Below are 13,130 nucleotides of genomic sequence, written 5' to 3'. Positions count from 1 at the left end.
GCCCGGGGGAAGGGGGGAGGGGGGTTGTGGTTGGTGGGGGGGGGGGGGTGGGGATGCAGATGCTGATGCCTGTTGGAGAATGGGGTTTAATGGGGGGAGCTGGGACAGGGGGATGTGGGGCTGGGAGCTTGGGGTGTCTGGAGGCTCGTGGTTCTTTGGGGGTGTTGGGGATGCAGATGCTGGTGCGCATTGGAGACCGGGGCTCTGTTGGGATGCTCTGGGATGTGGGGTGTGGGTCCTTGTGGGGCTGGGTACCTGGTGGTACGGGGGGTATGTGGGGGCTTGTGGTCCTTTGGGGGGGTCTACAGGTGCAGGTGCTGCTGTCCATTGGAGAATGGGGTCTACTTGGGGGTCTGGGACAGGGGGATGTGGGGCTGGGAGCTTGTTGGGGTCTGGATGCTCGTGGTTCTTTCAGGGTGTTGGGGATGCAGATGCTGGTGCCCATTGGAGAATGGGGTCTATTGGGATGCTCTGGGATGTGGGTCCTTGTGCGGCTGGGTGCCTGGGGATATGGGGGGTGTCTGGGAGCTTGTGGTCCTTGGGGGGGGATGCAGATGATGGGGCCCGTTGGAGAATGGGGTCTGTTGGGATGCTGGGGGATGTGGGTCCTTGTGGGGCTGGGTGCCTGGGGATATGGGGGTATGTGGGGGCTTGTGGTTCTTGGGGGGGGGGGGGGGCTGGGGATGCAGATTTTGGTGCCCGTTAGAGAATGGGGTTTATTGGGGGGGTCTGAGACAGGGGGATGTGGGGCTGGGAGCTTGGGGGTGTCTGGATGCTCGTGGTTCTTTGGGGGTGTTGGGGATGCAGATGCTGGTGCCCATTGGAGAATGGGGTCTGTTGGGATGCTCGGGGATGTGGGTCCTTGTGGGGCTGGGTGCCTGGGGATATGGGGGTATGTGGGGGCTTGTGGTCCTTGGGGGGGGGGGGGGGGGATGCACATGCTGGTGCCTGTTGGAGAATGGGGTTTAATGGGGGGGTCTGGGACAGGGGGATGTGGGGCTGGGAGCTTGGGGGTGTCTGGATGCTTGTGGTTCTTTGGGGGTGTTGGGGATGCAGATGCTGGTGCGCATGGGAGACCGGGGCTCTGTTGGGATGCTCTGGGATGTGGGGTGTGGGTCCTTGTGGGGCTGGGTACCTGGTGGTACGGGGGGTATGTGGGGGCTTGTGGTCCTTTGGGGGGGTCTACAGGTGCAGGTGCTGCTGTCCATTGGAGAATGGGGTCTACTGGGGGGTCTGGGACAGGGGGATGTGGGGCTGGGAGCTTGGGGGTGTCTGGATGCTCGTGGTTCTTTGGGGGTGCTAGGGATGCGGATGCTGGTGCGCATTGGAGAATGGGGTCTGTTGGGATGCTCGGGGATGTGGGTCCTTGTGGGGCTGGGTGCCTGGGGATATGGGGGGTATGTGGGGGCTTGTGGTTCTGGGGGGGGGGGTGGGGATGCAGATGTTGGTGCCTGTTAGAGAATGGGGTTTAATGGGGGGGGCTGGGACAGGGGGATGTGGGGCTGGGAGCTTGGGGGTGTCTGGAGGCTCGTGGTTCTTTGGGGGTGTTGGGGATGCAGATGCTGGTGCCCGTTGAAGAATGGGGTCTGTTGGGATGCTCTGGGATGTGGGTCCTTGTGGGGCTGGGTGCCTAGGGATATGGGGGTATGTGGGAGCTTGTGGTTCTTGGGGGGGGGGGGATGCAGATGCTGGTGCCTATTGGAGAATGGGGTCTGTTGGGATGCTCGGGGATGTGGGTCCTTGTGGGGCTGGGTGCCTGGGGATATGGGGGTATGTGGGGGCTTGTGGTCCTTGGGGGGGGGGGGGGTGGAGATGCAGATGTTGGTGCCTGTTAGAGAATGGGGTTTAATGGGGGGGTCTGGGATAGAGGGATGGGGGGCTGGAAGCTTGGGGGTGTCTGGATGCTTGTGGTTCTTTGGGGGTGTTGGGGATGCAGATGCTGGTGCCCATTGGAGAATGGGGTCTGTTGGGATGCTCGGGGATGTGGGTCCTTGTGGGGCTGGGTGCCTGGGGATATGGGGGTATGTGGGGGCTTGTGGTCCTTGGGGGGGGGTGGGGATGCAGATGGTGGTGCCTGTTGGAGAATGGGGTTTAATGGGGGGGGTCTGGGACAGGGGATGTAGGGCTGGGAGCTTGGGGGTGTCTGGAGGCTCGTGGTTCTTTGGGGGTGTTGGGGATGCAGATGCTGGTGCCCGTTGGAGAATGGGGTCTATTGGGATGCTCGGGGATGTGGGTCCTTGTGGGGCTGGGTGACTGGGGATATGGGGGATATGTGGGGGCTTGTGGTTGTTGGGGGGGGATGCAGATGTTGGTGCCCATTAGAGAATGGGATTTATTGGGGGGGGCTGAGACAGGGGGATGTGGGGCTGGGAGCCTGGGGGAGTCTGGATGCTTGTGGTTCTTTGGGGGTGTTGGGGATGCAGATGCTGGTGCCCGTTGGAGAATGGGGTTTGTTGGGATGCTCGGGGATGTGGGTCCTTGTGGGGCTGGGTGACTGGGGATATGGGGGTATGTGGGGGCTTGTGGTTCTTGGGGGAGGGGGCTGGGGATGCAGATGTTGGTGCCCATTAGAGAATGGGGTTTAATGGGGGGGTCTGGGACAGGGGGATGTGGGGCTGGGAGCTTGGGGTGTCTGGAGGCTCGTGGTTCTTTGGGGGTATTGGGGATGCAGATGCTGGTGCGCATTGGAGAATGGGGTCTGTTGGGATGCTCTGGGATGTGGGGATGTGGGTCCTTGTGGGGCTGGGTGCCTGGTGATATGGGGGGTATGTGGGGGCTTGTGGTTCTTGGGGGAGGGGGCTGGGGATGCAGATGTTGGTGCCCATTAGAGAATGGGGTTTATTGGGGGGGTCTGAGACAGGGGGATGTGGGGCTGGAAGCTTGGGGGTGTCTGGATGCTCGTGGTTCTTTGGGGGTGTTGGGGATGCAGATGCTGGTGCCCATTGGAGAATGGGGTCTGTTGGGATGCTCTGGGATGTGGGTCCTTGTGGGGCTGAGTGCCTGGGGATATGGGGGGTATGTGGGGGCTTGTGGTTCGGGGGGGGGGGGGCGTGGGGGATGCAGATGCTGGTGACTATTGGAGAATGGGGTCTGTTGGGATGCTCTAGGATGTCGGTCCTTGTGGGGCTGGGTGCCTGGGGATATGGGGGTACGTGGGGGCTTGTGGTTGTTGGGGGGGTTTAAAGGTGCAGGTGCTGCTGTACTGGGGGGGCTGGGACAGGGGGATGTGGGGCTGGGAGCTTGGGGGTGTCTGGATGCTCGTGGTTCTTCGGGGGTGTTGGGGATGCAGATGCTGGTGCCCATTGGAGAATGGGGTTTAATGGGATGCTCTGGGATGTGGGTCCTTGTGGGGCTGGGTGCCTGGGGATATTGGGGGGGGGGTAGGGTGTCTGGGGGCTCGGGTGCTTGTGGTCCATTGGGGGGGTCTGGGGCCGCAGATGCCTTTGGGGATATGGGGGTGCAGATGCTTGCTTGGAGAACGGGGTCTGTTGGGGGGTCTGGGACTCGGGGATGTGGGGCTGGGGGTCACTGGGGGCCCAGGTACTTTTGGGGGTGTTGGGGGTGCAGATGTTTGTGTCCATTGGAGAATGGGGTCTATTGGGATGCTCTGGGATGTGGGGATGTGGGTCCTTGTGGGGCTGGGTGCCTGGTGGTACGGGGGGTATGTGGGGGCTTGTGGTCCTTTGGGGGGGGTCTGCAGGTGCAGATGCTGGTGTCCATTGGAGAATGGGGTTTATTGGGGGGTCTGGGACAGGGGGATGTGGGGCTGGGGGGCACTGGGGGGTGCCTGAATCCTCGTGGTCCTTTGGGGGGGGTCTGGGGTCGCAGATGCCTTTGGGGGTATTGGGGGTGCAGATGCTCCCTTGGAGAACGGGGGTCTGTTGGGGGGTCTGGGAGAGGGGGATGTGGGGCTGGGGGGCACTGGGGACCCAGGTACCTTTGGGTGTGTCGGGGGTGCAGGTGCTGGTGTCTGTTGGAGAACGGGGTCTGTTGGGGGGTCTGGGACTCGGGGCTGTGGGGCTGGGGGGCACCTGGGTGCTCGTGGTCCTTTATGGGTGCCTGGGCGCAGGCGCCGGTGCCCATTGGAGGACGTGGTCCATGGGGATGCTCCGGATGCCGGGGGGGGGCTCTGGGTGCTCGGGTTCCTTTGTGTGTGGGGGGGCAGAGCCGCTCCCTCTTAGGGCTCTCTATGGGGCTGCCCCCTCCCCACGGGGGGGTCGCTCCCCCCCAATCCCGTTCCGTTCCCCCCCCCCACCTCCAGCCCCGACCTCCTGAAGCCGGAGCTGCTCCTGCCCAAGCTGGACGCGGCCATGGCGCAGGTGGCGCTGCCCTCCTGCCCCCGGGGCCCCCCCTCGCCCCGCAGCCGCCGCTCCAAGGGCCGGCACCGCAAAGCGGGGCCGCGGGGGGGCTGCGGGGAGCCCCCAACCCCCCCCCGCGGGGCTCCCCCCCCGGCTTCCCCCGGCCCCGACCTCCTCGGGGGGACCCTGGAGGCGGCGCCTCCGGATGCGGGACCCGCGGGGGGGGCGGAGGCGGCGGCCCCCGGGACCCCCCCCCCGCAGGTGCCCCCCCCCGGGGAGCCCGAGCGGGAGAGCGCGGCCGCGAGGGGGGGCCGGGGGGGGGCCGCGCAGCACCTGACCCCCGCGGCGCTGCTCTACCGGGCCGCAGTGACCAGGGGGCAGGTGGGAGCCCCAGCGTCCTATGGGGCAGCCGGGGGGAGATGGGGATGGGGATGGGGATGGGGATGGGGATGGGGGGGGTCCAGGGTCCTATGGGGCAGCCGGGGGGAGATGGGGATGGGGGGGGCCAGGGTCCTATGGGGCAGCCGGGGGGAGATGGGGATGGGGATGGGGGGGGGGGGGGGGGCAGGGGGGGAGATGGGGATGGGGATGGGGATGGGGGGGGGCCAGGGTCCTATGGGGGCAGCCGGGGGGGGGGGGGGGGGGGGTCCAGGGTCCGATGGGGGCAGCCGGGGGGGGACGACCCTGTGGATGCATCCTATGGGGGGTGGGATGGGGGGGGGGGGGGTGTGTGTTGGGGTCCCTCCTGGTGATGGGGAGGATCCAGGGTCCTATGGGTGAATCCTATGGGGGTGGGGATGGGGATGGGGATGGGGGGGGGCCAGGGTCCTATGGGGGCAGCCGGGGGGAGATGGGGATGGGGATGGGGGAGGTCCAGGGTCCTATGGGGGCAGCCGGGAGGGGGGGGAACCCTGTGGATGCATCCTATGGGGGGTGGGATGGGGGGGGGGGGTTGGGGTCCCTCCTGGTGATGGGGAGGATCCAGGATCCTATGGGTGCATCCTATGGGGCAGGGGGTGGGATGGGGAACCATGGGGGGCGGGGGGTTGGGGGTGTCAGGACCCTGTGGGTGCATCCTATGGGGGTGGGGTTGAGGTCCCTCTGGTGATGGGGAGGATCCAGGGTCCTATGGGGGCAGCCGGGGGGAGATGGGGATGGGGGGGTCCAGGGTCCTATGGGGGGCAGCCGGGAGGGGGGGGGGAACCCTGTGGGTGCATCCTATGGGGGGTGGGATGGGGGGGGGGGGGGTTGGGGTCCCTCCTGGTGATGGAGAGGATCCAGGGTCCTATGGGTGCATCCTATGGGGGGGTGGGATGGGGAACCCTGAGGGGGGGTTTGGGGGTATCAGGACCCTGTGGGTGCATCCTATGGGGGTGCCGGGGGGGGGGTTGGGGTCCCTCCTGGTGATGGGGAGGAATCCAGGACCCTATGGGTGCATCCTATAACAGGGATGGGAAACCCCGGAGGGGGGGGGGGGGGTGGGGGGTCCCTGCTGGTGATGGGGGGGGGGGTGTATCAGGGCCCCTGGGTCCCTACGGCGGGGGCAGGACCCCAACCCCTCTGCTGTGCCCCCAGAAGCGGGGGGTGTCCTCAGAGGAAGAGGAGGGTGAAGTGGACAGCGAGGTGGAGCTGCCGCTGCGGCAGAGGTGGGTGCGGGACCCCCGTGGGGCCTTGGGTGCCCAGAGACCAGCGTGGGTGCAGGGGGAGCCTATGGGGTGCTATGGGTGCTAAGAGGTGTCTATGGGTCCTATGTGGTGTATATGGGTGCTAGGAGGTGCTATGGGTTATCTATGGGCTGCTGGGTGTGCTATGGGTGCAAGAGATATCTGGGTGTGCTGTGGGGTCCTGTGGGTGTCTATGGGTGCTATGGGTGTCTTATGGGTGCTATGGGAGCTGTGTGTGCTCTGGGCTATCTATGGGGTGTCTGTGGGTATCTATGGGTGTCCATGGGTGTCTGTGGGGTGCCCACATGTGCTGTGTGTGCTTATGGGGTGTTTATCGGGTGCCCATGAGTGCTGTGTGTGCTATGGAGTATCCATGGGTGTCCATGGGGTGCACATGTGCTCTGTGTGTGCTATGGGATATTTATGGGTGTCCATGGCTATCTATGGATATCTATGGGTGTCCATAGGGTGCCCACACGCGTGCTGTGTGTGCTATGGGGTATCTATGGGGTATCTATGTGTGTCTGTGGGTATCTGTGGGTGTCCATGAGTACCCATGCGTTGTCCATGGGGTGCCCACTCGCTGTGTGTGCCATGGGTATCTATGGGTGTCTATGGGGATCCATGGTTATCTTATGTGTATCTAGGGGTACCCATGTGGTACCTATGTGGTGCCCACACGTGCTGTGTGTGCTATGGGTATCTATGGATGTCCATGCGTGACTATGGGGCGCCCATGCATGCTGTGTGCGCTGTGGGGCATCTATGGGGTGTCTATGTGTGTCTGTGGGTATCTGTGGGTGTCCATGGGTACCCATGTGGTGTCCATGGGGTGCCCACGCACTGTGTGTGTCTATGTGCATCTATATGTATCTATGTGTGTCTATGGGTACCCATGTGGTACCCGTGTGGTAGCCATGCATGCTGTGTGTGCTATGGGTATCCATGGTTACCTGTGTGCATCCATGTTTACCTATGTGGTACCCATGTGGTACCCATGTGATGCCCACGTGAGCTGTGTGTGCTATGGGTATCCATGGTTACCTGTGTGCATCCATGTGTACCTATGTGGTACCCATGTGGTACCCATGTGATGCCCATGTGCTGTGTGTGCTATGGGTATCCATGGTTACCTATGTGCATCCATGTGTACCTATGTGGCCTCCATGTGGTACCCATGTGGTACCCATGTGATGCCCATGTGCGCTGTGTGTGCTATGGGTATCCATGGTTACCTGTGTGCATCCATGTGCACCTATGTGGTACCCATGTGATGCCCATGTGTGCTGTGTGTGCTATGGGTATCCATGGTTACCTATGTGCATCCATGTGTACCTATGTGGTACCCATGTGGTACCCATGTGGTACCCATGTGATGCCCATGTGTGCTGTGTGTGCTATGGGTATCCATGGTTACCTATGTGCATCCATGTGTACCTATGTGGTACCTATGTGGTACCCATGTGGTACCCATGTGGTGCCCATGTGCGCTGTGTGTGCTATGGGTATCCATGGTTACCTGTGTGCATCCATGTGTACCTATGTGGTACCCATGGGATGCCCATGTGATGCCCACGTGCACTGTGTGTGTCTATGGGGTACCCATGTGGTGCCTGTGTGCTGTGTGTCTGTGTATCTATGTGTACACATGTAGTACCCATGTGGTGCCTGTGTGCTGTGTGTCTATGTGTATCTATGTGTACACATGTAGTACCCATGTGATGCCCACATGCTGTGTGTGTCTATGTGTATCTATGCGTACACATGTAGTACCCATGTGGTGCCTATGCACTGTGTGTGTCTATGTGTATCTATGTGTACACATGTAGTACCCATGTGGTGCCTGTGTGCTGTGTGTGTCTATGTGTATCTATGTGTACACATGTAGTACCCATGTGATGCCCACGTGCTGTGTGTGTCTATGGGGTACCCATGTGGTGCCTATGCACTGTGTGTGTCTGTGTATCTCTGTGTATCCATGTGGTACCAATGTGATGCTGTGTGTGTCTGTGTGTATCTGTGTGTATCCATGTGGTACCCATGTGATGCTCATGCTGTGTGTGTCTATGTGTATCTATGTGTATCCATGTGGTACCCATGTGATGCTGTGTGTGTCTGTGTGTATCTATGTGTATCCATGTGGTACCCATGTGATGCTCATGCTGTGTGTGTCTGTGTATCTCTGTGTATCCATGTGGTACCCATGTGATGATGTGTGTGTCTATGTGTATCTATGTGTATCCATGTGGTACCCATGTGATGCTCATGCTGTGTGTGTCTGTGTATCTATGTGTAGACATGTGGTACCCATGTGATGCTGTGTGTGTCTATGTGTATCTATGTGTACACATGTGGTACCCATGTGATGCTCACGCTGTGTGTGTCTGTGTGTATCTGTGTGTATCCATGTGGTACCCATGTGATGCTCATGCTGTGTGTGTCTGTATCTGTGTGTATCCATGTGGTACCCATGTGATGCTCATGCTGTGTGTGTACCCACGTGTGTATCTATGTGTACACATGTGGTACCCATGTGATGCTCATGCTGTGTCTATGTGTACCCATGTGTACCCATGTGACGCCCGTGCACTATGTATGTGTACCCATGCGGCACCCATGTGGTACCCAGATGATGCCCACGCTCTGTGTGTACCCATGTGATGCCCATGCACTGTGTAGGTGTGTCTGTGTGTGTCTGTGTGTATCCATGGGCACCCCATGACCCCCATGCTCTGTGTGTATCCGTGTGTCCCCATAGGTCCCCATAGGTCCCCACACGTTACCCCATGCACTGTGTATGTGTATCCATGTCCCCATAGGTCCCCACACGTTACCCCACGCACTGTGTATGTGTATCCATGTCCCCATAGGTCCCCACACGTTACCCCACGCCCTGTGTATGTGTATCCATGTCCCCATAGGTCCCCACACGTTACCCCACGCACTGTGTCTGTGTATCCGTGTGTCCCCATCCCCATGTGTCTATGTGCATCCATGTCCCCATAGGTCCCCACACGTTACCCCACGCACTGTGCCTGTGTCCCCATAGGTCCCCACACGTTACCCCACGCACTGTGTATGTGTATCCATGTCCCCATAGGTCCCCACACGTTACCCCACGCACTTTGTATGTGTATCCATGTCCCCATAGGTCCCCACACGTTACCCCACGCACTGTGTCTGTGTATCCATGTCCCCATAGGTCCCCACACGTTACCCCACGCACTGTGTCTGTGTATCCATGTCCCCATAGGTCCCCACACGTTACCCCACGCACTGTGTATGTGTATCCCTGTGTCCCCATAGGTCCCCATAGGTCCCCACACGTTACCCCACACACTGTGTATGTGTATCCGTGCGTCCCCATAGGTCCCCACACGTTACCCCACGCCCTGTGTCTGTGTATCCCTGTCCCCATAGGTCCCCACACGTTACCCCACGCACTGTGTATGTGTATCCATGTCCCCATAGGTCCCCATAGGTCCCCACACGTTACCCCACGCACTGTGTCTGTGTATCCCTGTCCCCATAGGTCCCCACACGTTACCCCACGCACTGTGTATGTGTATCCGTGTGTCCCCATAGGTCCCCACATGTTACCCCACGCACTGTGTATGTGTATCCATGTCCCCATAGGTCCCCATAGGTCCCCACACGTTACCCCACGCACTGTGTATGTGTATCCATGTCCCCATAGGTCCCCACACGTTACCCCACGCACTGTGTATGTGTATCCATGTCCCCATAGGTCCCCACACGTTACCCCACGCCCTGTGCCTGTGTCCCCATGGGGTCTCCCTGTGCCGCAGGTGGCCCCCGGCCATGAGCCAGCGCCCGTCGCTCTCCACCTTCAGCTCCGAGAACTTCTCTGACGGGGACGGGGACGGGGACGGGGAGGGGCTGACGAGCGAGGCCTCCCCCAGCGCCACCCCCGACGTGGGCAGCACCAACACGGACGAGCGCCCGGACGAGCGCTCCGAGGATTTGCTCTCGCAGGGCTCCGAGATCCCCATGGACGCCGCCCCCCCCGACGGCCCCGCGCGCCCCAAGGTCAGAGCCCCCCCAGGGGGGGGGTGCTGGGGGGGGGGGGTCCTTGGGGTACCCAAGGATGGGGGTAGCGAGGGGAAAGGGGACCCCAGAGGTGGGTGCTATCGGATGCGGGGGGTTCCAGGGTCCTCCAATGCTGCTCATATGGGGTGGGGGGTCCTTAGGGTACCCCAGGATGGGGTTAGCAAGGGGAAAGGGGTCCCCCAGAGGTGGGTGCTTTTGGATGGGGGTTTCTTAGGGTCCCCCAATGCTGCTCATAGGGGGTGGGGGGTCCTTAGGGTACCCCCGGATGGGGTTAGCAAGGGGAAAGGGGTCCCTCGGGTTGGGTGCTTTTGGATGGGGGGGATTCTTAGGGTCCCCCAGAGATGGGTGCTTTTGGATGGGGGTTTCTTAGGGTCCCCCAATGCTGCTCATATGGGGTGGGGGGTCCTTGGGGTACCCCCCAGATGGGGTTAGCAATGGGAAAGGGGACCCCAGAGATGGGGGCTATTGGATGGGGGTTCTTAGGGTCCCCCAATGCTGCTCATACGGGGTGGGGGGGTCCTTAGGGTACCCAAGGATGGGGTTAGCAAGGGGAAAGGGAACCCCAGAGATGGGTGCTTTTGGATGGGGGGGTTCTTAGGGTCCCCCAATGCTGCTCATATGGGGTGGGGGGTCCTTAGGGTACCCCCAGGATGGGGTTAGCAAGGGGAAAGGGGTCCCTCAGGATGGGTGGTTTTGGATGGGGGGGGATTCTTAGGGTCCCCCAGAGATGGGTGCTATCGGATGCGGGGGGTCCCAGGGTCCTCCAATGCTGCTCATATGGGGTGGGGGTCCTTAGGGTACCCCCGGATGGGGTTAGCAATGGGAAATGGGACCCCAGAGATGGGTGCTATTGAATGGGGGGGGGGGTCCCAGGGTCCTCCAATGCAATGGGAAAGGGGGGTTAGCCCCTCGGGATGGGTGCTTTTGGAAGAGGGTTTCTTAGGGTCCCCCAATGCTGCTCATATGGGGTGGGGGGTCCTTGGGGTACCCCCCGGATGGGGTTAGCAAGGGGAAAGGGGGCCCTCGGGATGGGTGCTTTTGGATGGGGGTTTCTTAGGGTCCCCCAATGCTGCTCATATGGGGTGGGGGGTCCTTAGGGTACCCCAGGATGGGGTTAGCAAGGGCAAAGGGGACCCCAGAGGTGGGTGCTATTGGATGGGGGGGGTCCCAGGGTCCTCCAATGCTGCTCATATGGGGTGGGGGGTCCTTAGGGTACCCCCCGGATGGGGTTAGCAAGGGGAAAGGGGGCCCTCGGGATGGGTGCTACTGGGTTGGGGGTCCTTAGGGTCCCCCAATGCTGCTCATATGGGGTGGGGGGTCCTTGGGGTACCCAGGGTCCCCCAGTGCTGCTCATATGGCGTGGGGGGTCCTTAGGGTAGCCCCGGATGGGGTTAGCAAGGGGAAAGGGGTCCCTCAGGATGGGTGCTTTTGGATGGGGGTTTCTTAGGGTCCCCCAATGCTGCTCATATGGGGTGGGGGGTCCTTAGGGTACCCCCGGATGGGGTTAGCAATGGGAAAGGGGACCCCAGAGATGGGTGCTATTGAATGGGGGGGGGTCCCAGGGTCCTCCAATGCTGCTCATATGGGGTGGGGGGTCCTTAGGGTACCCCCAGATGGGGTTAGCAATGGGAAAGGGGACCCCAGAGATGGGTGCTTTTGGATGGGGGGGTTCTTAGGGTCCCCCAATGCTGCTCATATGGGGTGGGGGGTCCTTAGGGTACCCCCGGATGGGGTTAGCAAGGGGAAAGGGGACCCCAGAGATGGGTGCTTTTGGATGGGGGGGTTCTTAGGGTCCCCCAATGCTGCTCATATGGGGTGGGGGGTCCTTAGGGTACCCCAGGATGGGGTTAGGAAGGGGAAAGGGGACCCCAGAGATGGGGGCTATTGGATGGGGGTTCTTAGGGTCCCCCAATGATGCTCATATGGGGTGGGGGGGTCCTTAGGGTACCCCCGGATGGGGTTAGCAAGGGCAAAGGGGACCACAGAGATGGGTGCTTTTGGATGGGGGGGTTCTCAGGGTCCCCCAATGCTGCCCATATGGGGTGGGGGGTCCTTAGGGTACCCCCTGATGGGGTTAGCAATGGGAAAGGCGTCCCTCGGGATGGGTGGTTTTGGATGCGGGGGTTCTTAGGGTCCCTCAATGCTGCTCATATGGGGTGGGGGGGTCCTTAGGGTACCCCAGGTTGGGGTTAGCAAGGGGAAACGGGTCCCTCGGGATGGGTGCTATTGGATGCGGGGGGTCCCAGGGTCCCCCAATGCTGCTCATATGGGGTGGGGGTCCTTAGGGTACCCCCAGATGGGGTTAGCAAGGGGAAAGGGGACCCCAGAGATGGGTGCTATTGGATGGGGGGGGTTCTTAGGGTCCCCCAATTCTACTCATATGGGGTGGGGGGTCCTTGGGGTACCCCAGGATGGGGTTAGCAAGGGGAAAGGGGTCCCTCGGGATGGGTGCTTTTGGATGGGGGTTTCTTAGGGTCCCCCAATGCTGCTCATATGGGGTGGGGGGTCCTTGGGGTGCCCCCGAATGGGGTTAGCAATGGGAAAGGGGGCCCCAGAGATGGGTGCTATTGAATGGGGGGGGGGGTCCCAGGGTCCTCCAATGCTGCTCATATGGGGTGGGGGTCCTTAGGGTACCCCCAGATGGGGTTAGCAAGGGGAAAGGGGACCCCAGAGATGGGTGCTATTGGACAGGGGGGTTCTTAGGGTCCCCCAGGGCTGGGTGCTGTGGGATGGGGGGGTCCTTACGGTCCCCCAGGAAGTGACTGGCAATGTGAAAAGGGACCCCCAGGATGGGGGGCTCTAAGGTCACCCAGAGCTTGACATTATGGGATGGAGGGGAGGGGGGGGGGGGGCTTACAGACCCCCAGGGCTGGGACTTAAGGGGAGGGGGGCCTCCAAGGCTGGATCCCATAGGGAAGAGCTTTGGGGTCCCCAAGGTCATGGCGGGGGGGGGGGGGTCTGAGGATGCTGAACCCCCCCTTTGTGTGCCCCCCCCCCAGGTCTCCGAGGACTCGGACTGCGACAGCGCGGAGCTGGATCACTCAGGCAGCGGCGAGGGCCCCCCCCGGCCCACGGCCCCCCCCGGCCTGTGACCCCT

General features: G+C 61.6%; 1 protein-coding gene across 1 annotated transcript; it reads left to right on the top strand.

Annotated features, from left to right (window-relative positions):
• Positions 1 to 4,181: 4,181 nt before the first annotated feature.
• Positions 4,182 to 13,125, top strand: LOC134159775 (mitogen-activated protein kinase kinase kinase 12-like; the record flags this gene model as incomplete). Its single annotated transcript, XM_062611083.1, has 4 exons — positions 4,182 to 4,679; positions 5,874 to 5,944; positions 9,772 to 10,012; positions 13,033 to 13,125. Coding segments are annotated over 4 exons (903 nt in total), but the record flags the coding sequence as incomplete, so codon positions are not given.
• Between the last annotated feature and the right edge of the window lie 5 nt (positions 13,126 to 13,130).

Source organism: Pezoporus occidentalis, unplaced genomic scaffold (genome assembly GCF_034315485.1).
Source record: "Pezoporus occidentalis ecotype Australia unplaced genomic scaffold, CSIRO_AGI_Poc_V1 ctg1507, whole genome shotgun sequence".
Taxonomy (NCBI): Eukaryota; Metazoa; Chordata; class Aves; order Psittaciformes; family Psittacidae; genus Pezoporus; species Pezoporus occidentalis.
This window is presented reverse-complemented; position numbering and strand designations above follow the sequence as displayed.